We start from the raw sequence: 23,468 nt of genomic DNA on the forward strand, positions 1-23,468 counted from the left end.
GAAATCTTTACCCACCCCATTGGATCCTAAATGAGTTTTATAGCTTTAACTATTACATTTAGGTCTTTGATCCATTTTAAGTTCAGTTTGGTATATGGTGTGAGGTAGGGGTCCAAATTTATTCTTTGGCATGTGTTTAGCTTTTCCAGCATCATTTGTTGAAAAGGCCATTCTTTCCCCATTGAATTGTCTTGACATTATGAATGACAGCTTCTCCACAACACTGAAAACTGACAACACAGTAAGGAACTATCATGTCAAAAATGAAGGGAAAATGGTAAAGAGCATGGAAGCTCAATATTATAACAGACAATACAAAATTTAAGGTAAAAATCATTACTAGAGATGAAAAGGGAATCTTCATACAAATAAATGGTTCAATTCACCAAGAGATATAAAAATGTAAAACATTTATGTTCCTAATAACATAGCCTCAAAACATAAAGGCAAACATTGAGAATACTACAAGGAGAATTAAACAAATCCACAATCACAGTGGTAGAGTTCAACATACTTCTCTCAATAGTTGACAGTACAGGCAGAAAAAAAAATTCTCTCTCTTTCCCTCTCCCTCTGTGTGTGTGTGTGTGTGTGTGTGTGTGTGTGTGTGTGTGTGTATAAAATTTGGACAATACAATAAATAAATGTGTTTTTAATAAACTTTTAATTTTGGAATAACTTTAAATATATAGAAAAGTTGCAAAGATAGTATAGAGAGTTCCCATATCCTCTTCACCAAGCTTCTATGCATATGAACATCTTAAGTAACAATAGTACATTTGTAAAAATTGAGAAATTAACATTGGTAGATATATTGTTAATTAATGTGCAGACTTTATTCAGATTTCACCTATTTTTCCACTAATGTCCTTTTTCTTTTCCAGTATCCAATCCAGGATACCACATTGCATTTAGTTGTCATGTGTCCTTAGTCTCCTCCAGTATGTCACAATTTGTCAGTCTTTGTCTTTCATGACCTTGGCTAAATTTGAATGATCAAGTATTTTGTAGAATGTCCATCAATTTGGGTTTGTTTGATGTGATATTTTCTCATGATTGAAATTTCATGATTTCTCTGGGGTTATGGGTTTTTGGAAAGAACACCATAGAAGTGAAGTACCCATCTCTTGCATCTTATGAGGGGGGTATGTGATTTCAATATGACTCATCACCAATGATGTTAACTCTGATCACTTGGTTAAGGTGGTGTCTGCCAGGTTTTTCCACTGTGAAGTTACTATTTTCCCTTTTTCATAGTCTATTCTTTGGAATTGAGCCATTAAGTCCAGCCTATACTCAAGGAATGGGGCATTATGCTCCCCCTCCTTTAGGGTAGGGTATCTACATAGTTTATTTCAAATTCTTTTGCATGGGAGATTTGTTTCTTCTCCCCCATTTATATGTTTATTCAATTATTTATTTATATGTATAGAGACTCATGGATATTTATTTTATTCTGAGTTATAATCCAATATTATTATTTACTTTGTTGCTCAAATTGTACAATGAACAAATTTGAGCTAATGAAAGGATATTGAATACTATACCAAAAACTGCAGAATATAATTTTTTTCAAGGACATGTGGAACACTTATCAAATATGATCATGAACTGGGCTGTAATGATATGCCTAATATTTCAAATAGTTAAAATCACAGAGAATATACTTTCCAACTTTGACATAATTGAATTAGATATGAATTACAAAAATATATCCAGAAAACCCTCACATTTGGGAAATTAAGAAATAGATTTTGAAATAAGACTTGGATCAAATAAGACATTGGAAATTAAGAGATATTTTGAACTTCACAACAATGAATATATTACATATCAAAATCTGTGGGATGCAGTTAAAGTAGTACTTGGAGGGAAAGTTACAGCCTTAAGTGTATATATTAAAAAGAAGAAAGGTTGAAATTTAAAAAGCTAGGCTCATAAAGTTTAAAAAAAATTAGTCCAAAGATTGCAGAAGGAAGAAAACAATAAAGATGATGTGAAAGACAAAATCACTGGACATTTAAGGAGATAATTTTATACAAGCTATTGCAATCAGGTGAATATTCCTTAAGAATGTCTCAAAAGGAAGGGGTCTGGGGTTTTATAGAAGCAGGTAAATAAGGGAATTGTAGGTAAGTCTTATGAGATTCACGAGGAGTGAGGAAGATGGATCTTACTTGAGGTGTTGAGGAAGACTGGAGAAGGTATGTCTTCTTTAGGGACATGTGAGGGCAGGGTGGTCCTTTGCAAGTTAGCAGGAGTACTAAAGGGTGGGAACACAAAGCTCAGATAATGTTCAACATTGTCAGTAAGAACAGAAATTAATGAAACAGAATATAAAATAATAATACAACAGAGTAGACCAGCAACACCAAAAGTTCTTACAAAAAGAACAATAAAGTTAACAAATCTGTAGCAAGACTGATCCAGAAAATACGAAAACAAAAAATGAGACATCACTACATATGCCACAAAGTAGATGATAAGAGTGTATTATAAAAGACTATATGGAAAACATTAGATGACATTGGAAAATTCCTAGAAAAATATTACTTATCAAAACTGACTCAGGAAAAATTAGGCAATTTTACTCCTACTCATCCTTGCATGCCATGTCTCTATAAATTGAAGAAAATTCATGAAAAGTTGTCAGGTTTTTGTGAACACTCCTTCTTTCCTCAGTACTAATTATGGGAATGGAGGTGGGTTTGGAAGCACCAGATACTCTTTTCCCCTAGTTATCTCTTTTGAAAATTTACAGCATAAGGTTCTTCTCCTTTCCTTGTCTGGCTGCTGTTGATGAATTTGGGGCAGTGAAAACAAGACTATTTTTTCTTAATTAGCAATCTTAATACAGAATACAGCAGAATGAAGCAGAATTACCTAATTTCAACCCTCTTCCCTCCCAATTCTTACATGGTTCTTCTATGACAGCCCTTAGTAAAAGCCAAACACATATTCTGTGGTAATGTGTAAAGGGGAGCAGCTAATGCAGCCATATGTGTTGCTTTCTAATAGTCTAAATTAACATATGGTTAAAGATGAAAAGAATCTTGAATAGTGAGTGTATGGTCAGAATGTAGCTGAGACCAGTGGTCTACAAACTCTAATTAACAGATCAACTGCATCAGGATCACCTGGGAGCATTTTGTCTGGGGCCAGGCCTGGATATATGCATTCTATAAGTCCACTGGATAATTCTACTGGACATTGGGATGGGAACCAATGGCTTGGGAACCACTATCTTACACTGTTTCTCTTAGGCATCAGTTGTCTCAGCTCTGCTATTATGTTTAAGATGACTCTGTTTAGTAAGTTCTGAAATGCAGAAATTCTGTATTTGTAATCAGACTGAACTATAAACTGTTAAGACCATTCTGGAGAACAATTCAGCAATGTATAATAAAATTGGAGGTGCCTGTATGGGGAAAATTCCACTTCTAGGCATATACTCACATATATACACCAGTAGACATGTACAGTGTTGTTGATCACAGCTGTTGCTAATGGTGAAAAAACTGGAAAATGCACATTCATAGAGTGAACTATTAAACAGCAGTTAAAAATGAATGAACTGATTTATAGTTATCAACATGTGAGGATTTAGAAAACATCACGTAAAGTGAAAAATGCAAGTTTGAAAACAGTTGATATCATTTACCACAGAGGTAATACTATATATTATTTATGGGTAAGTACATATTTATAAAAGCATACCCAGGAAGATATACACCAACCTTGGGTTACTTTCAGAGAAAGAAGGAGGAAGGGAGAGAGGGAGAAAATGTGATGGAGGAGAACTTTAGTTGTATCACTAACATTAAAGTTCTTTAAAGAAAAAGATTGAAAACAAGTATGCCATCTTCACCAAAGTGTTAGATCCACCACTTCCTAGCTGTGTGATCTTGGGCAAATTACTTAATCTTTATGAGCCCCAGTTTCCTATCTGTAAAAAGGGATAATAATTGTACCTGTAATTCATAACGTTGTTATGAGGATTCAATGAGGTAATATATAGTTGTGTTTTTTTTTTGCATAGTCACCACGTGAGCATTCCCTGAATCACAGCTGTTATTACCAGCAAGAAAGTGTCCAAAGCATTCACTCAGCTTTGGTCAGAGCAGATGGGAAAAAGTGCATTCCGGAGAGAGATGCTGGGTGGCCCTTCAGAGCAGAAACACCTCTGGTGAGTGTACAGTGCCGAGCGTGCCCTTGAGCAGAGAGAGCAAGGCAGGAATGTTGCCCTCTCATTGTGCTGCTCTGTTGGGTACAGTGTCTGTCTCCCCTGAAGCGTTTGTATAAGTCTGTGTTTCTTGGGGTGGTGGGTAATGAGTGCCCCTATCTGGTACAAGGTTTTAATCTCAAATTTCCATAGAAAGAGGTGGTGCCTCTAGAGTGGTCTGCTGTCTTCCTAGCCACTGACTTGTGAAGAGCAGGACAGTAGTGGAGTGTGGAACTCAGACCCTGGCAGAGCTGGTGAAGAAGTCACCATCCTCTCTTCTCAGCCTTGAGGCAAGTCTGGAAGGATAACTGATTTCTTCTACCAATGGCTTTATGTCCTTCTCAGGTTCGGGAACTCTGGATAAAGTCCTATCAGCACTGCCTGTTGCCCATTCCTTTCTAATAGCTAAATGGAATCCACTAAGCAAGGGTCAAAAAGGTTATGGAAAAATCACAGGGATACCTTAAGTGGCATTTAAAAAAATAAAAAGGCTGTGAGGTGGTGTGGGGTTAGGCTTGTCAGTGCTACCCTCACCAGAGAAAAACAGAAGTTGACTTCACCTCTTCCTGTTATTCAGTCATCAGCTATAGCCTATTGACCTTTAGGTATCCAGTGCCCTCAAAAGTCTCCTCCTTGCCTTCAGATCAAAACCAGAGCAGTAGTCATTTTACACTCTAGTATAAATGAATTTATATTAATAATATAAATGTATTTTGGAGATGGTGCTATTGGTAAGCTATTTCTAAGAACTGCTAGGGCAAAAAGGGCCTGTCAGTTTTCTCCAATTCTAGTCCAGTGATTTTTCCCAAAGGCTGCATCCCCAGTTTTTCTGTACCAGTCAGCCTATGCTTGTCCTGAGATAACTAGCTGCTCACAGATCTGCCACTTACTTGGTTCCTCCCCTTCTGCTTCAGCCCCCTACCTTCTGTACCAACCTTAAGACTCTCAGATCCTTGGGGATTGAGAGTCCATTCCTCTTTGTTTCACACCGCGGCACTTGGCTGATGGCTCATCTGTCTTTGCCCTCTCCTCCACGTGTGGTGATCCAAGCATGACTTGCCAGTCAGTTAGTCAGCTGAAGCTTAATGCCCCAGAGTTCCTGCCTCCTTGAGTTCTCCAGGGCACCTTGGAATGTGAGCAGATGTAAGAGGTTGTGTATATGAGTGTGTTTGTGGTGGGAATGGGGGTAGGAAGACATAAAATTGTGAGTAATTTCAGGGAAAATGTTCAATAGTGATGTTACTTACAGATACTTGAAAACTAACATGGAGAAAGGAAATACAAAAATCCAGTTTGTCTGTGTAAAATGAATTTACAGAACCTGCTTACTCTTCGTGGCTAATTTTACCATATAGACAATAATAACTATGCAAGTTGTCAATATGGGTCAGATGAAATTAATTGTAAGCTATATTTACTTACAATGTGATATATTGTGTTCAGCTGTGCTCACACTTGGGTTGATTATCTACTATGGTTTCCTGCCCACGTATTGTGCTCACATGGGGAAAAGAATTCAGGGAACGTGGCTCTAGTATTTCTGAGATTAACTGCCCAGGTGCCTCCTCTCTTTTCTTTTGGCATCTTCTGGGCAGCTATATTGCAGAGGTCACTGTGGGTGCAAAGTACAAGAAAAGAAAGCCTATGTAATAAAAGGTGTAAATTTTCCTAAAGCCGTATAAAACTGTTCCTCAGTACTCAGCATATATAGCTTATATTTACTGTATATGCTTTTTCTCTATTCTGTTTACCACCTCTGATTCCTGGGAGATTAAATCTTCACAAGCGTAGATACATACTAATATGATGAACTTTAAAATGTTATTTTCCTTCCTTTATCATCAATGATTATCATTTAAAGTTGTTATGAAGGCTTTGTGACAGAGGTTACACTAAAATTGAAAGTATATGAACTTACTGAAAATCATGTAAAAATTAGCTATGTTTTTAATGTGGTTTCTCAGATTGATTAATTTATGCAATTGAATTGTTCTATTCTCTTGTAAACATATATTCGCACTTTGCAAACTTGCACACCTGCAAAGTAAAGTGTGGTGGCATTTGTGATGTTATCATTGTTTCATCAAGAATGATAACTCAGTCAGGTTACTTTTAAAATCTCACTTTACAGGCCATTATCTATCACTTTCCTGTTTCAATACAGTGGAAATTGATTCCATAAAGGTCTTAAAGGTCAAATGTATCTTAAATTTAATAATTTTAAAATACCTTGGCATTTATGAAGTGTTGTTGCATTAATTTAAAAATAGTTTGACGTTGTTATAAAGCTTAACATTGTATGAAAGCACTTCCCCACAAGATACATGCATCAGTTTGGCTATGGTGAATTTTTTTCTTTAGGGATGTGTATGTCTTTAACAAAATTACTATTTTTGGGGGGGCGGTGGTCGCGTCACAGAGTCCTAACCACTGGACCACCAGGGAATTCCCAAAATTACGTTTTTAAAAAATTGAAACCATGACAAGGACATCCCTTTATAGGTTTCAGTTTGAATTTTAAACAGGATTATAGAAGTCATGGAATTGTCTGTTTCTCCCTCTTTCTTTCCCCCCATCTTCCATTATTCTGTTGTTCCTTCCCTTTGGCATTTATAAGCGCTATCATGTAAGTAGAACTATGTTGGGTGCTAGCGATCCAGAAATGAAAGGATACAGTCTCTGCCCTGGAGCGACTAGGTCTAGTTGGTGAAAAAGAAGAATAAAAAACTAATTACAGTATGGCTTGTAGAGTGGTCTTCCTGGAGGAGGTGATAGCTGAGCTGGAAGGATGAATGAGAGATGACAAGGAGATGAAATTAATCTTACTTGGATTATTAATGGTTTGGGGCTATGATAGCTTTCTTTATACCAAAGATGACAGAGTAGGGAACCCCAGGGCTCCATCCCTCCATTAAAGCAACTAATGAGCTGGCAAAACCTGTCAGAATCAACTTTTACAGAACTCTGGAGTCTAGTTGAAAACTTATAACAACCAGGGGAAAGCTTAACGAAGAAAGAAGCTGCTGCATTGCAGCAACAGAGTTCTCTGGTGTTTTAAATTGTCTACCAACCCTTCCCCACATACCAGATGGGAGGCAGCCATGAAGACAGCAGCCTGTACCCCTGGTGCAGGTTGCCAAGTACCTGAGGGAGCAATTACAGACCTTATTCTCAAAGAATTGTGGTTGTTTATTTCAATCTGTCTAGTGGCTCCTGGAAGGACTGGTACACAAGGGCTTGCCTTTGTTTCACCTGGTTCAGAGCATTCCCAGGTCTGGGGTGGCTTCCCAAATGGCATTTGCCAAAAGCACTTGAAGGCAAAAGTATTGGCCAGAGCAGCTTAGGGCAAGGGATAGCAGTCAGGACAAGCAAGAGACAGATCAAAAAGCCTGGTAAGAAAGAATTTGGGAAAGGAAATCTACAGGGGAGTGAGAGTTTTTAAAAGCTCCTGCTTAAGTCAGGGAATTGAGAAGGCCATGCATATGCCCAAGACTGGACACAAGTTCAGAAAAGGCCTAATCCTCAGAAAAGATCCTGAACTTTCACCTCTGGCTAACCTTCAGGCTCTGCACAAGCAGGAAGTAAAGGTGAGGGCAGTATTGTAAATGGCCTGGCTAAGCACTGAAGGCGTGTCCCAACACAGACAATCTTCAGGGAGTGGGGAGAGTTTTAAAAATTCTTTTAAAAAATATTATTGGGCTTTAGGTGTTTGTAGATACTCTGTCAATACACTAGTTGACCACTAAACTAATGGAACACAGACTTCAGTGGCCACATATGATAAATGGAAATTTTACAAAAATAATTTAGAAAAGTAACTAAAATGACAATAACAAGTAGCAACAACAGACAAAACCAAAAAATTGAGTTAATTTTTGTATATGAGCTGAGGTAGTAGTCTACCTTCATTCTTTTACCTGTGGATATCCAGTTATCTCCAAACCATTTGTTGAAGAGACGATTCCTTTCCCATTGGCTGGTCTTGGTGTCCTTGTCAAAAATCAGTTGACCAGAGATGACAGATTTATTTCTGGACTCTCAACTCTATCCCATTGATCTGCATGTCTATCTTTATGCCAGTATCACTCTGTTTTGATACTCTAACCTTGTAAGTTTTGAAATCAGGAAGCATGAAAGCATGAATCCTACAACTTTATTCTTTTTTTTTGGCCGCACTGCGCGGCATGCGAGATCTTAGTTCCCTGACCCGGGATCCAACCTGGGCCCCCTGCAGTGGAAGCATGGATTCTTAAACACTGGGCTGCCAGGAAAGTCCCTATTCTTCTTTTTAAAAATTGTTTTAGCTATTAGGGTCCCTTGAAATTCCATGTTAATTTTAGGATCAGCTTTTACATTTTTGCAAGAAAAGAAAAGAGTCTGTTGGGGCACTGCACTGAATCTGTAGATCACTTTGACATCTTCCAGTTCATGAACATGAGATGTCTTTCCATTTACTTAGGTTTCCTTCACATTCAGCAATGTTTTGTGGTTTTCAGTGTATAAGCCTTGTACCTCTTTGGTTAAATTTATTCCTAAGTATTTTATTCTTTTGATAGTATTGAAAGTGAAATCATTTTCTTAATTTTCTGGAAATGAAATCGCTCATTGCTAGCGTACAAAGATACCACAGATTTTGGCATGTTGATCCCGTACCCTGCCACTGTGCTGAATTTGTTTATTAGTTTTAGTAAGTTTCTTGTGGATTCTTTGGGAATTTCTCTATATAGGATCCTGTCCTTTATAAAGAGAAACAGTTTTACTTACTCCTTTCCAATCTGGATAGCTTTTCTTTTTCTCGCCTAATTTCTCTGGCTAGACATTCTAGGACAATGTTGAATAGCAGGGGTACAACTGGCATTCTTATCTGTTCCTGATCTTAGCGGGGAAGCTTTGAGTCTTTCACCATGGAGTATAATGTTAGCTGTGGGTTTTTCATAAATGCCCTTTATCAGGTTGAGGACATTCCTTTCTATTTTGTTTTTTGAGTTCTTTTTTTTTCTCATGAAAGTGTGTTGCATTTTTTCAAAAGTTTTTTTGGTATCTATTAGATGATCATGTGGGTTTTTTCCTTCATTCTAGTAATACGGTGTTTTACACCAATATTTATTGAGCCATCCTTGTTTTCCTGAGATAAATCCCATTTAGTCATGTTTTATAATTCTTTTAATGTGCTGCTGGATTCCATTTGCTAGTATTTGGTTGAGAAGTTTTACATCTATATTTATAAAGGATATTGGTCTATAGTTTTCTATTCTTGTGATGTCTTTGTCTGGTTTTGGTAACAACATAATACTAGTCTCATTAATGAGCTAGAAAGTGTTCCCTCTTCTTATATGTTTAGAAGAGCCTGAGAAAGATTTCTGTTAATTCCTCTTTAAATATTTGGTAGAATTCACCAGGGAAGCTGTTTGGTCCTGGGCTTTTCTGTGTTGGCAGGTTTTTGGTTACTTACTCAATCTCTGTACTTCTTATAGGTCTGTTCAGATTTTCTATTTCTTCTTGAATCTGTTTTGGTAGTTTTTGTGTTTCTAGGAATATGTCCATTCATCTAGGTATCTAATTCGTTGGCATATAATTGTTCATAGTATTTTCTTATAATTCTTTTTATTTCTGTAAGGTTGATAGTAAATGTCCCACATTCATTCCAGATTTTAGTAATTTGAATCTTTCTTTTCTTGAACAGTCTGTTTGTCAATTTTGTTGATCCTTCTGAAGAACCATTTATTGTTTCACTTTTTTCTATTGTTTTTTCTCTTCTCTATTTTGTTTATCTCCATTCTAATTTTTATTTCCTTTTTTCTGCTTGCTTTGGGTTTAGTTTTCTCTCCTTTTTCTAATTCCTTAAGGTGGGCTAGTTAGGTTATTAATTTGATATGTTTCTTTTTTCAAACATAGGCATTTGTAGCTATAAATTTCCCTCTGAACACTGCTTTCAGAGTCCCATTAGTTTGGGTATGTTGTGTTTTTGTTTTTATTAATCTCAACATATTTTCTAATTTCCCTTGTTATTTTTTTCTTTGACCCAATGGTTATTTAGTAGAGTTATTTAATTTTCACATATTTGTATATTTTGCAAATTTCCTTGTTATTAATTTCTGATTTCATTCCATTGTGGTCAGAGGACATACTTAGTATGATTTCAATCTTCATAAATTTATTGAAACTTGTTTTGTGGCCTAACAAAAGGTTTATCCTGGAGAATCTTTTATGTGCACTTAAGAATATGTAGTGTGCTGTTTTTGGCTTGACTGTTCCACAGATGTTTGTTAAGTCTATTTGGTTTATAGTATTTTTCAAGTCTTGTATTTCCTTCTTGATCTTCTATCAAGTCTTTCTATAAATTATTGAAAATGGAGTACTGAAGTCTCCAACTCTTACTGTAGAACTGCCTCTATCTCCTCTCAACTCTGTCTACTTTTGGCATGTATTTTGGGACTCTGTTGTTAGGTGCATATATAAGGTGCACATATATTTATAATTGACATACCTTCTTGATGGATTGACCCTTTAAATTTTTTATTTTATTTTATTGAAGTGTAGTTGATTTACACTATTGTGTTAGTTTCAGGTATACAGCAAAGCAATTCAGTTATATATATATACTTTTTTCAGATTCTTTTCCATTATAGGTTATTACAAGATATTGATTATAGTTCCCTGTGCTATACAGTAAATCCTTGTTTATTTTATATGTGATAGTGTGTACCTGTTAATCCCATACTCCTAATTTATCCCTCCCTTTCACTGTCTTTCCCCTTTGGTAACTAAAAGTTTGTTTCCTAAGTGGATTGACCCTTTGTTTAACATTATATAATATCCTCTTTTTTAATCCTAATTTTTGTCTTAAAGTATACTTTGATACTTGGAGAGCTGCTCTAGCTCTTAATTAATTACTGTTTGTACAGAATAGCCTTTTCTATCTTTTTACTTGCAACCAATTCAAGTCTTTGAATCCAAAATAAATCTCTTGTAGACAATATACATTTAGATCATGTTTTTTAAAAAGTATCCATTTTGCCAATCTCTGCCTGTTAACTGGAGTTTAATCTATTTGCATTTAATATAATTACTGATAAGGAAGGACTTCTGACATTTTGCTATTTGTTTTCTAACATGTCTTATATCTCCCCCCATTCCTCCATTACTGCCTTGTTTTGGGTTTCATTGATTTCTTTTTTTTTTTTTTTTGTAGTTTACCTTTTTGATTTCCTGCTCATTTTCTTTTCTGTATATTTTTTAGTTATTTTCTTAGTGGTTGCTCTGGGGATTACAACTAACATGTTAAATTATAACAGTATATTTTGGATTAATACAAACAATTTCAACAGTATACAAAACCTTTGCTCCTGTATAGCTCCACCCCCTTTATGTTGTTACTGCCATAAATGACACCTTTATACATTGTGTGCCCATGAAGACAGATTTGTATTGTTTTATGCAGTCATGTTTTAAGTCCTATATTAAAAAAGAGGAGTCACAAAATACAGTAATACTGTCTTTTGTATTTACCTATGTAGTTACCTTTAGCGTGTGCTTTATTTCTTTGCGTGGATTCCAGTTACCATTTAGGGCTGCCTGCAGAACTCCTTTAGCATCTCCTGTATGGAAAACACAGATCAAGAGAGAAGCATTTAGTTTAAAATAAGAGAGACATTGTCTGAGAACAGAGTTGATCAGGTAAACATGAGAGTGAAATTACAGGGAGAGTTCAGGAAAAATTCATGGCTCAGTCCCCGGATTTTCTTGATGACAGGGATTCTAAGTTTACCTGTGCAGGATGCTGAGGGAAGCGTGCCAACAGTGGGACTGACTGTATTAAAGGTCTGAAGTGTATCTAAGAACTAAGATGAAGCTGAGACAAAAGTAGAACTGCACCCACCTGTGAAGCTCCACCCAGCTAGAAATTCATTCCACCATGCTGGATATTGTCCTTCTGAAATTCTTAGAAACAGTAAAGCCTTCTAGACGTTCACTGCGGCACCCAATGCAGCTTCTGGCCTCTGCCACGTCTGGATTCACTGCTGCACCCAATGCAGCTTCTGGCCTCTGCCACGTCTGGATTCACTGCTGCACCCAATGCAGCTTCTGGCCTCTGCCACGTCTGGGTTCACTGCGGCACTCAGTGCAGCTTCCGGCCTGCTCACCCGGTAGGAGGGGCTCTGGCAGCGAGGTTGGTCCCAGCAGGCCTTGCGGGGCGACTCGGAGCTCACGTGTGACCCGTGGCGCCTGCGTCTGCCATTTTGGGGTTGGCGCAGTGAGGGGATCTGCCTTACTTTCTGTGAGGAAAGCCGGACCGTGACAGAGGAAAGAGGCCGAGGAGGAGGCCAGGACTGGGCTAGAACTGAAGGAGGACTGAGCCGGGAGGTGAGGGGCTTTACCGGCGGCGGCGGCGGCGGCGGCGGCAGGCGGCATCTCCCGTGAGGCGGTTGGTTGACTAGGCCACAGCGGCCATGGCCGTGGGCTTTGGGGACCATGCCAGCGGGTTCCGCCACAACGAGGTGATCAGATTCATCAACAATGAAGTCCTCATAAACGAGGGAGGCCCCGATTTCTACGTGGCCTTCTGCTCGCGGTCCTGGAATGAGGTAGAGGATCGGCTGCGCGTCGTCGTCGCTGACCCACAGGTGCCGTGCGCCACCAAGAGGGCCTGTGCCTGGAGCGCGCTGGCCTTGAGCGTGCGTGTGGGCGCGAGGCAGCGGGAGCGGCAGGCGTTCCGGGTTCAGTGGCTGCAGGAGCAGGTAGGGGAACGCGAGGCGGCTTCCGGGGCCCTCTGAGCTGCGGCGCCTGCGCGAGGAGCGCGAGGAGGTGGTCACGCAGCTGCGCCTCACGCGGGCCGCCTTGCAGCAGGCGCTGAAACAGCGCGATGTGCTTTGTGGGCGGCTGCTCCTGGTCGAGAGGTCGGCACAGGTCACCCCACTGGCCCAAGAGTTGCTGCCTGGGCCTCGAGCCGAGCAGCTTGGGGCTGCAGAGTGGCCCATGAGCGTAGAGCAGCAGAGACATGTGGTAGCCATGGGGGAGCATGACAGGCTGTATTTCAAGAGCCAGATGCCAGCCCCGACAGATGTCCTTTATGTGCCGGGACCCCCGAGTCCCTGGGCCCAGGCCGTGCAACCCCCTCTGCCAGTGCCGTTACCATACCCATTTCCATTCCATGCACCATTCCCGATGGGATTCCCATTCTTGCCATCTGTACCGCCAGCAGTAGCCATATGGAAACAGAAGCTGGAGTCGTCCCATTTCAGGTGCCTCCTCTGGGCATCTCTCCACCTGGCCCGTGGGCTGCAGTGGTCTTTCAGGGGGAGATGGCCCCACTGTGGAACCAGAGGAGCTACAGCCAGGGGGAAGGTCCTGAGATCCTGCAGGGTACAGTCCCCTTAGGGGATATCAGAAGTCTTAACCAGGAAGAAGGTCTATAGAGGCCCCAGGGGATGGTCCCTCTTAGGGACAGCTGTGGTCTCAGTCAGGAAGAAGGTCCAGAGAGGTCCGAGGGAATGATCCCTCTTGGGGATAGTTGGAGCCACAGCCAGGAAGAAGGCCTAGAGAGACCCCAGGGGATGGTCCACTTGAGGGATAGCTGGAGTCTCAACCAAGAAGCAGGTCCAGAGAGCCCCCAGGGGATGGTCCCCCTGGGGGCCAATGGGAGCTACAGCCAGGAAGAAGTTCCCAAAAGATCCCAGGGGAATGTTCCCCGGGGGGACAACAGAAGCCAGAGCCAGGAGGGAGACCTAGAGAGGTCCCCGAGGACCATCCCCCTGGGGAACAGCAGAAGTCACAGGCAAGACGATCCAGAGAGGCCCCAGGGGACTGGCCCCCTGGGGGTCAGCAGAAGCCAGAGCCGGGAAGGAGGTCCACAAGGGCCCCAGGGGATGCCCCCACCGCTGTTCAACAGGAGACATGGCCAGGAAGGAGGTCCAGAGAGGCCTCAGGCAACCGCCCAGGGGGACAGCTGGAGCCCTAGTGGGAGAGAAAACCCAAAGAAACAACAACCTCAGGGGCAGAAGACCAAGCAGCCAAAAGGGAAAAAAGCCTCAGAATCACACCACCAGGAGAAGTCTGCCTCAGGCTGCAGTTCAGTGAAATGGGAGTGCCCCGTGGTGTAAAGCAATGAATTTTCCATGGCACAAGGCTTGCTATGAATGCAAGAAAGTCTGCATGGCGGTTGAGAGTGGAGGCCCCGACCCAGGACAAACCCACTGATTTCAGGAAGGTAAGTAAGAATGGAAACACTCCAAAGAAAAACCAGTTTTCTAAGACCCCCTCCTGATTAAAAAGTAACTCATTTACTTCACAGAAAACTTGTAACTAAAATTATGATATAGAAAATTAAATAAAATAATTCATTGTCCCATTACCCTAAATAACAACTTTTTATCATTGAGTACACACATAGATACATATGTATTTATATGCTTTCTTTTTATTTTTCATTTACTTGAGCAAAGACGGATTGCTTTTGAGTATCACACTCACTCTTTAAGGAATTTCTCCTAATGCATTTGTTTGCAGGTGCTGAATTCTGGGTGGCTGAAGCTGATTGGTTGACACCCTGCAGAAGCTGAAGTCAAGACTGTTTTTTTGAGGGAGACGCAAGAGGGAAGAGATATGGGAACATATGTATATGTATAACTGATTCACTTTGTTATAAAGCAGAAACTAACACACCATTGTAAAGCAATTATACCCCAATAAAGATGTTAAAAAAATTTTTTTAAAAAAGACTGTTTTTTCCTTTTTCACTCTTTTCTGTTTTCTTATTAACCTTGTTTTCCAGAAAATGCCATATCTTTGGCTGGGAGCAGCCATGTGTTTTTGGTTATAAGCTATAAGGAATTTTAGGAGCACTGATTTTCCTTGAAAATGCTATCGTTCCTTTGTAAACTACCGTGGTGTTCATGTTTGCTTCTTGTTCTCGTTTTCTAAGTTTTATAGGTGAGGGTCTGTTTTTATGTCTCTGAGCCCCACGGAATTTGCTTGTTGCTGAAGAATCTGAACCTATCCCATTAGAAGATCTTCCAAGAGCCTAAAGAAAAAACTCTTCGTTTCTGACTGACCCACACTCAGTGAGACCCCTACTGACTGGAGCCGAGAAGAGCGAAAAGTCAGGGAAGAAGAGATGCTTTGGCACTTGGGGGAAAAGGGGGGCAAAATAATTTTGTTAGGATGTAATTTCTCTGTTGGGACAAAGAATTAATTCATAAGATGTGGTGGTTGCAGTGTTAAATTGTATAGATGATAGCAAACGTGACGAATTTCATTTAATTCATTAAACAGTTACTGTCTGATATGTGTTAGGAGCTGGACTTATATGTTATTATCTGGTGCACACATTATAACCTGATTTGGTGAGTTTGGTTAGATAACAGGAGAGAGCCTAATTTGGGATACAAGTTATATCAGGAGTGACTTCTTTGCCTTGCATGTAGTGTGACCTTTGGGTAAGCCCAAATGAAATAACATCGAGATATTTCTGCAGTTCCGGGGGCAACAAAGAGACTTTAATGGAAAGACTTGATTGCCGAACTGCTCATCTCACTGGTCCCATGTGAGACAAGTGAGTAGTGGCAAAGAGTGGAAAAGTGGCCTAACAAAATTGCAGGCAGGACTTTTCTGATACTCTCCTCATTTCCTCCCTTGAGAGGGACAGCTAGTTTCCTGGTTGCCTGAAAGACCACTGGGCGACTGTCTTAAAGAAGGACAGTGCTTGGGGGAGCGTTTGAGCCCTCAGCTTCGGGCAGCCACCATCCCAAGCCCCTTTCTGTTCAGTGGATGAAGAACAAAATGGATTCCAAGGACAGACATCGTGCTTTGGATGGCGCTTCTCTTGGGAGGACTAAATGGATTAAAACTAGAACTGGACTGGGACGAGCACGCTTGAGAATGCTCGTGGGCCCTTCTCTTCCACTTGATGTGTTCTCTGCCAGCTTCTCAGAGGCAAGTGGAGCCCCGGGGCTGGGAAGTCAGATCAGCCTCCAGTCTGAGCAAAACGTGTCCTCGAGTTCCGCCAGGAGATTCCAGCTCACCAAGCTCAACCTTTGTCAGAGGTTTCCTGATTCTAACTAGTAATAAAGAGTGTGCACTTACTTGCTGTGTCTTCTGTGTAGTGTGTACCTCTGGGCAGGTTTGCTCAGAAGCGGCAGTTTGAATCTGCATTTTCCCTCCATCCCACTGAGGTGACAGAAAATCCAATCTCATTCACTATTGAAGGGCCCCTCCTCTTCCTGTGAGTTACTCAAGAATGGGAGGGCAGAGGGTATTCTACAGGGTCGTCAATCCATTGTGATTGTCCCTGCTCCCCTCACTGTCCAAGTCCCCACGGTTCCTTGAAGGTGGGCATCTCTGCTACTCCTGGGCCCGTGGGGCACGAGAGGTGAGGTGAGGAGGGGGCTTCTGCCTAGGCTGGGAGCCCTAATGCCTGGTGTCCAGCCTCCCTACAGGCACCGAGAAGCCATTTCCCTGAGGCCCTGTATCCCAGAGGTCCCTTGAGCAGAAATTTCCCCCCTGCATTTCTGCCCTGCAAGGCACTGCCCCCTCCCTCCTATGCATAATCCCATCAAGGTGCTCAGGATTCTGGAGAACAGCCAGGCTTAGACAGTCAGCTAACAAGACAAATGTTCCCTGAGGCAAAGGGGGGTAGAGTCTGGCTACCTGCTTGGTGTAGAGACAGGGAAGGGGCAGAGAACAGACGTGAACCTGACCCACCAGCATTCTCTCTTCCCTCGGAGTCCTGATTACCAGGAGGCCTGGGTAACTCGGGAGGGCGCTGGGGAGGAAGGGGACCATCAGGGACATCGACCCAAAGCTAGGCTTTCTGGGTTGGAGAATGGCTTTGTGATACACTTGTGTATGCTGATAGCTCTGTAGAATTCTGGGAAGATGAGACTTGGGAATTTTCCAGCATAATCCATTTTGGTGTACCAGCAGATCATTTTAGATCTCACTACATTTGCTTTAATTTATGGTTTCAAATGGACTCTGCTATTCATTGGCATACCTTTAGGTCTACATGAAAGCACTCACCCTGTACATAGCTTTTATATAGTTTAATATGATTACAGTCTTTCAGGGCTGACTTTTTCCAAAGCAACCTGAATAACTGAGGCTGTCAAATCACTACTTTCTTCTGGGATGGGTACACACAAGAAAAGGCAGGAGGTTTCTTAGGCAAGAACCTGGGCTTTGGAATTAGAGAGACCTGAGTTCAGATACTTGCTCTGCTGTTCACTAGCTATGTGAACTTAAACAAGTTATTGAACTTCTCTGAGCCCCAGTGAGTGGTTGTTCCCTTTCCCTGCCCTCAGGGTTCTGCTCTGGATGCTGTGGGAATGAGTATAAGGGATTATCAATGGTCGTAAAATCATTAATACCATTGAGTGCTTACTGTGTGCTAGGCACTCTAAGCACATTACCATTTTGGTGACTGTAAGGTATAATAGGTACCTGTATTAATAGTTCTTCAAAGTGAATATTATTACCCCCATTTTATAGATGTGGTAACTCAAAAATTTGGGAATTGGTGAAGCCTGGCTTCAAAATAAAATTTTAATGATTCTAATGTCTGTGCTCTTTCCATTATATCACACTGCCTTAACCTTTTACCCTTACTAAGTAATGTATTTGTATGTTAACATGGATTATCAGTGTCTAAGCTCAATGAAATGACTATAATGGAGAGACTTTGAGGCATAGTGACAGTCTGGTGGTCAGGAGCTGCTCTTTTAGAATCTCTCAGGCTTTGGGATACGTGATCATCTAGGCTGCCAGTAAGTAGGACCACTTATCTCAGGACTGCAAAAAATAAAAAGGGGGGGGAATGGTAATTTAGGCAGTGGGAGTGGCTTGTATCTGATTCAGCAGACTGGCCTTATGAAAAGATCTTTGAGCCGAGTTCAGTACTATTAAGATAGAGCCCATCTTGATTGCTTATCTAAAGTCTGTCTGAATTACTCAGTTTTTAAGTGGGTAAGGTGCCAGCAGTAACAGTCCAATAGATATGCATATGTACTTTTCAGTGAGGAAGTAGGGGGAAAGGAGACTTCAAAAGCTCCAGACTCATGTTGCAAATGGTAATGGAATCGATGTTTTATTTTTTTTTTACATCTTTACTGGAGTATAATTGCTTTACAATGGTGTGTTAGTTTCTGCTCCATAACAAAGCGAATCAGCCATACATATACACATGTTCCCATATCTCTTCCCTCTTGCGTCTCCCTCCCTCCCACCCTCCCTATCCCACCCCTCCAGGCGGTCACAAAGCACCGAGCTGATCTCCCTGTGCTATGCGGCTGCTTCCCACTAGCTATCTACCTTACGTTTGGTAGTGTATGGAATCGATGTTTTTAAAATCATGGTACTTTACAGATCAAGCAAACAGCATCCATGGAAAGAAGACTTCCTACGCACTAGGCAGCGTGTTAGACTCTGTGAAGGTGATCATTATTGCCCTCAGCGATGTCCTGTCCTGTTAGAAGAAATAAGACAAATATACACCAGACACCATTTATCAGTCTTTTTTCTTCAATTTTTCCAACATATTTTCTGGCCTGTAGATGTTGGTTTTCGAAGGATTCTGTGCATCAAACAGCATTATTTAATAAATGATTATTTTCTCAGTTAAAATTAAGAAAGCTGGGAATTCCCTGGTGGCACAGTGGTTAAGAATCTGCCTGCCAATGCAGGGGACACGGGTTCGAGCCCTGGTCCGGGAAGATCCCACATACCGCGGAGCAACTAAGCCCGTGTGCCACAACTACTGAGCCTGTGCTCTACAGCCCACCAGCCACAACTACTGAGCCTGTGTGCCACAACTACTGAAGCCCGCGCGCCTAGAGCCCGTGCTCCGCAACAAGAGAAACCACTGCAATGAGAAGCCCGTGTAGCGCAACGAAGAGTAGCCCCTGCTCGCTGCAACTGGAGAAAGCCCACGTGAAGCAACGAAGACCCAACGCAGCCAAAAATAAATAAATTTTTTTAAAAAATTAGGAAAGCTTGTATAAAGTTTCCTTGCACAAGGTTGATATAATTCCAACTAAGAGCAGTCACTTTCCATTTAAGTTTAGGATTTTTGTGAGGATTCAATTAATATTATTATTATTACATGCAGCCTAATCGCAGGCAAATGGACCATTTTACTAGGCTGTTTGTAATACTGACAGTACCTCAGAATCCATCATTACTGCCTTCTTAAACTTCTATGAACCTTGGGAACACAAGTTAGGAACAAGGTGTATAGAAAGCTAGTAGTTTTAATACATGTTAAATACCAGTAAGTGCTAAAGGTTTTTAGAGAAGTCCAAGTTCAGTATGGATCATTTTAGTTTGCAAAACTTCCATGATAGCCAGATGGTTTCAGATTGTGCCCTCATTTGATGAAGCAGTTGCTAGAAAAGTTGAGTTTGTTTTACTTCAAAATAATATGCAATATTACAGCTTCACTTGTGACATTCTGCAGCTTTTTGTTTTTATGTTTATATCTACTATTTTATGTTTTATTCTTCATTCTGCACTACATTACAAAAATAATTGCACACAAGGCAGAAAGTTGTGATTACTTTTCTGGCAGGCAGCAGTAAACCATACTCCAATGTTTATAAAATGATGACAAAGAGCCCTCTGAGGGTTTTGTCTGTAAGTAAAAGTTTTAGGATATTTAACCTCATTTACTTTTTTGTTTGATATGTATTTACTTTGATCATTTCAATGAGCCATATTGGTTCCAGGAAAGAAAAGACTGAGCAAATATTGAAAATTTCATGCTTTTGCCACTAAAATGCCTGATATTGTCTAGACAGTTTTGAAACTTCAGAACATATATGACCTGCTTTGTAAAAGACTCATACTATTGAACTCCCTGTTGATCAATGTTTCTAACATTTTTTCATGACATATTTATTATTGAGAAGGAAAAGAAAAATAATGCCAATGTTGCATCTGTAACTACAAAATTCATTCAGAAATCCATTAGCTAGTTTCCTTGCTGGGATATAATTTTTTTTTAAGATTTATTTATTATTTATTTATTTTGTTTATTTTTGGCTGCGTCGGGTCTTGTTAGTTGCGGCACACAGGATCTTCGTTGAGTCATGTGGGGTCTTTCGTTGCGGCACACGGGCTCTTCCGTTGTAGTGCGTGGGCTTCTCTATAGTTGTGGTGTGCAGGTTTTCTCTTCTCTAGTTGTGGCACGTGGGCTCCAGAGCGCGTGGGCTCTGTAGTTTGCAGCACATGGGCTCTAGTTGAGGCGTGCAAGCTCAGTAGTTGTGGCGCACGGGCTTAGTTGCCCCACGACATGTGGGATCTTAGTTCCCTGACCAGGGATCGAACCTGCATCCTCTGTATAGGAAGGCGGATTCTTTATCATTGGACCACCAGGGAAGTCCCTGGGATATAATATTTCATTTGTATTTACAAAGCTGCTTAGGGAAACATTTATAAAGTCCATTTCATTCCATTCTTTTGCCAAATTTTGGTGTTTGTGGTGTATAGATCAAACTGGTCATCCATGTTTCAAAGCATCAGAGATTTCCTAAAAAATGTCCAGGGAAAAAAAAAAGTATGGATAAAATAGTCTTTTGGACTTTAATCTTTTAGTTTAAGCATCAGTGGTAGAACTTTCTTTTTGAGCTTCCAAGAAAGAGAATAGATTTTTATGAGGAACGCTGGAGCCTCCCTTACAAAGAGGTGATATTTTCTTGTCCTGATATCATACCTTGAGTGCCCACAGCCAGGATGAAGGGAGGTAGAAAGAAGATTCAGACACGATCCAAAGGCAATGGGTTTGAAGAGACCTAAAGGGCTACATGATGATTTATTTGTCTGTCAGGTGCTGAGATGTGAGTTATGAACTGTTGTTTCTATAAACCCATATGAGGCAGACCACAGGATTGTCATTGATAAACAGTGGATGTGAAAGAAGTCAATGTCAGAAATGATATACTCCTTGCGACAAATTTGCAAAGGGTTCTCTACGAAGGGAAAGAGGAAGGGGAAAGCAAGGGAGCTAAGTAGGTGCAGATTCTGTGTTAGGATCTGGGTATGTAAAGAGGAATACGACATCATCCCTGTCTTCTAGGAGTTCACAGACTAGGAGGAAAAGAAACTTTGAGTGTCTCTTAGTTTCCAGGCACATCACATATGTCATTTCATTTTATCTTCACAGGGAAAGATAAGTAAAAACTGGCTAGGAGTGGCCTTCATTTGGTGTAGAAAAAGAATTGGGCAATAAGGCTTTACCAGTATATCCAGGTCTTCCCAGGATAGAAGATGTCCAGACCACTTAAAAATCAAACAAACAAACTACTCAGGGATCTATTACTTTGCATGGATAAGCTGATGCTCCAGATCCCAGATCTTAAAGCCTGGACGAATAGACCTTGACTCTGGAAGAGCCTTCCAAGGCATACTGACCAATGAGGCCCAGGATAGAGCAGTGTATCTGATCTCATAAGGCATATATAGATAGACATAGACATGCTACAAGTCGGAGCATGGGAACATTTGACACTTGAGAAGTGTGAGAAGAATATTCTAGAAGTCAAAATTACAGTTGCTAGATAGGAAACTGAAGCCTGACCAGTCTGGTGCAGTGACCTCAGAATTAATATTGGGAGACAGAAGAGGATATGGTGAGATGCACAGGCTCTGAAGTCAGCTGCCTGTGTTCAAATCCCAGGCCTCACACTGACCAGTTGTGAAACCTTGAGCAGGCTACCCAGGATCTCTGAGTTTTGGCTTCCCCATTGGTAAAATGGGGATAATAATAGTATTTGCTTCATAAGGTTGTTGATATAAATAAATGAGATAATATATGCAATGTGCTTAGCAGGAAAGCCTGGAATGTAGTATTCAGTTAACATATATTAGCTATTATTCCAAGAATAAAACCTCAGAAGCAGGCAGAGTTTCAGCTAGAATTAGGGAGTACCTTCTGAGTCATGAAGGAGGTAAACTTAGGACAAGTGAAAGAAACTGTACATAACAGACAGAAAGATAAAGACATTGCTGTCTCGAGCAGGTTGTGCAGGTTTAGAATGTAAGTTGAGTTAAATGTCCCATTACTGTGCCTCTAGAGCCCCATCCTTCCCTCTATCGCAGCTCTTATTGAGTTAATTGTAATTGTTTGTTTGCTTGTCTGTCTTCACTACACTATGAGCTACTTGAGATCAGGTATATGCTTTTCTTCTCTCTAACCTAAGTACCTACCACAGTGTCCATCATACAGTAGATGCTCATAAATGTTGGTTGAAAGAATAAACATATTTTTAGAAGGCTTAAATAAACACAACACTGTTTCTGAATCTTCACTTACAAAAGGGCATTAGGAAAATTAACCTCATAGGTAAACCAACATATCAAAAGGAGGTGCTCTTTTTTTTAAAAGATGTAATTTTTTTCTTTTCTCATTTTTGTAAAGGAAGTCAATTTTAGTAAGAGAGAATGTGTAAACTCACCACAGGTGACAATATCATAACACTGTCACAGGAGAATTCACACCTATAGATGAGCTAGTTGAAGAACAAAGTTAGTTTTGAAAGGTTAGAGAAAAAGATTTTGAAATGTCAGATCCACTCTATAAAACTAACCACCCTTGCCATCATCCTTTTAATCTATCTGGGTTTGAGAGTAGCCTAGGGCATTTGAAATGAAGGCAATTAGCACCTCAGACAGGGCATCCACAAACAAAATGCTGTCACCTCTCAGAGACCTCAGGAGGTGACAAGTTTAGATAAGAAGATACTTTTGACCTTGGCTGACAGTTTGTCAATGCTTTTATATTTGATTTAAATGGCATTTATATTCTAAAAGGTTGTAGTTTGCTTTAAGCTGTGACGCTCTCTTCCTCTACCTCGTGGTTTTTATTTCTTAGGTTATTTAAAAACAACAAGAACAAAAATCTTTCCTCTATTGGGTAAGACCTGAGGAAACAGCTCTTGCTTCTTGCACACAAATGAGTTCAGTCCATTCCCCCCTCTGGTTCTCTCTAAAGTATGCTTGGCTTTCGTTTAAAGCACAGAATGTTAAAGTTGGAAGTAGCCTTAGGGGTCATCTGGTTCAACTCCATTTGACAGATGGAGAAAATGAGGCTCAGAGAGAGGAAGTGATTTAGTGGCAAAATATGGAGTATAATCAGACTCTCATAATTGCTGGACCAGTGCTTCCAATTCATCTTGCTATTTCAAAAGTGGGCCAGAGGCACATAGAACCAAATTTGTGTGTGTGCATGTGTGTATTTTTTCCTCTTATTTTCTTGAGA

General features: G+C 40.6%; 1 protein-coding gene across 1 annotated transcript; it reads left to right on the top strand.

Moving 5' to 3' along the window:
* Positions 1 to 12,672: 12,672 nt before the first annotated feature.
* Positions 12,673 to 13,638, top strand: LOC309978629 (testis-expressed protein 13D-like; the record flags this gene model as incomplete). Its single annotated transcript, XM_082865140.1, is given in 3 exon segments — positions 12,673 to 12,989; positions 12,991 to 13,429; positions 13,432 to 13,638. Coding segments are annotated over 3 exon segments (963 nt in total).
* Positions 13,639 to 23,468: the final 9,830 nt, after the last annotated feature.

This window comes from Leucopleurus acutus (genome assembly GCF_964270905.1).
Source record: "Leucopleurus acutus genome assembly, chromosome: X".
In the NCBI taxonomy this organism is placed as follows: domain Eukaryota; kingdom Metazoa; phylum Chordata; class Mammalia; order Artiodactyla; family Delphinidae; genus Leucopleurus; species Leucopleurus acutus.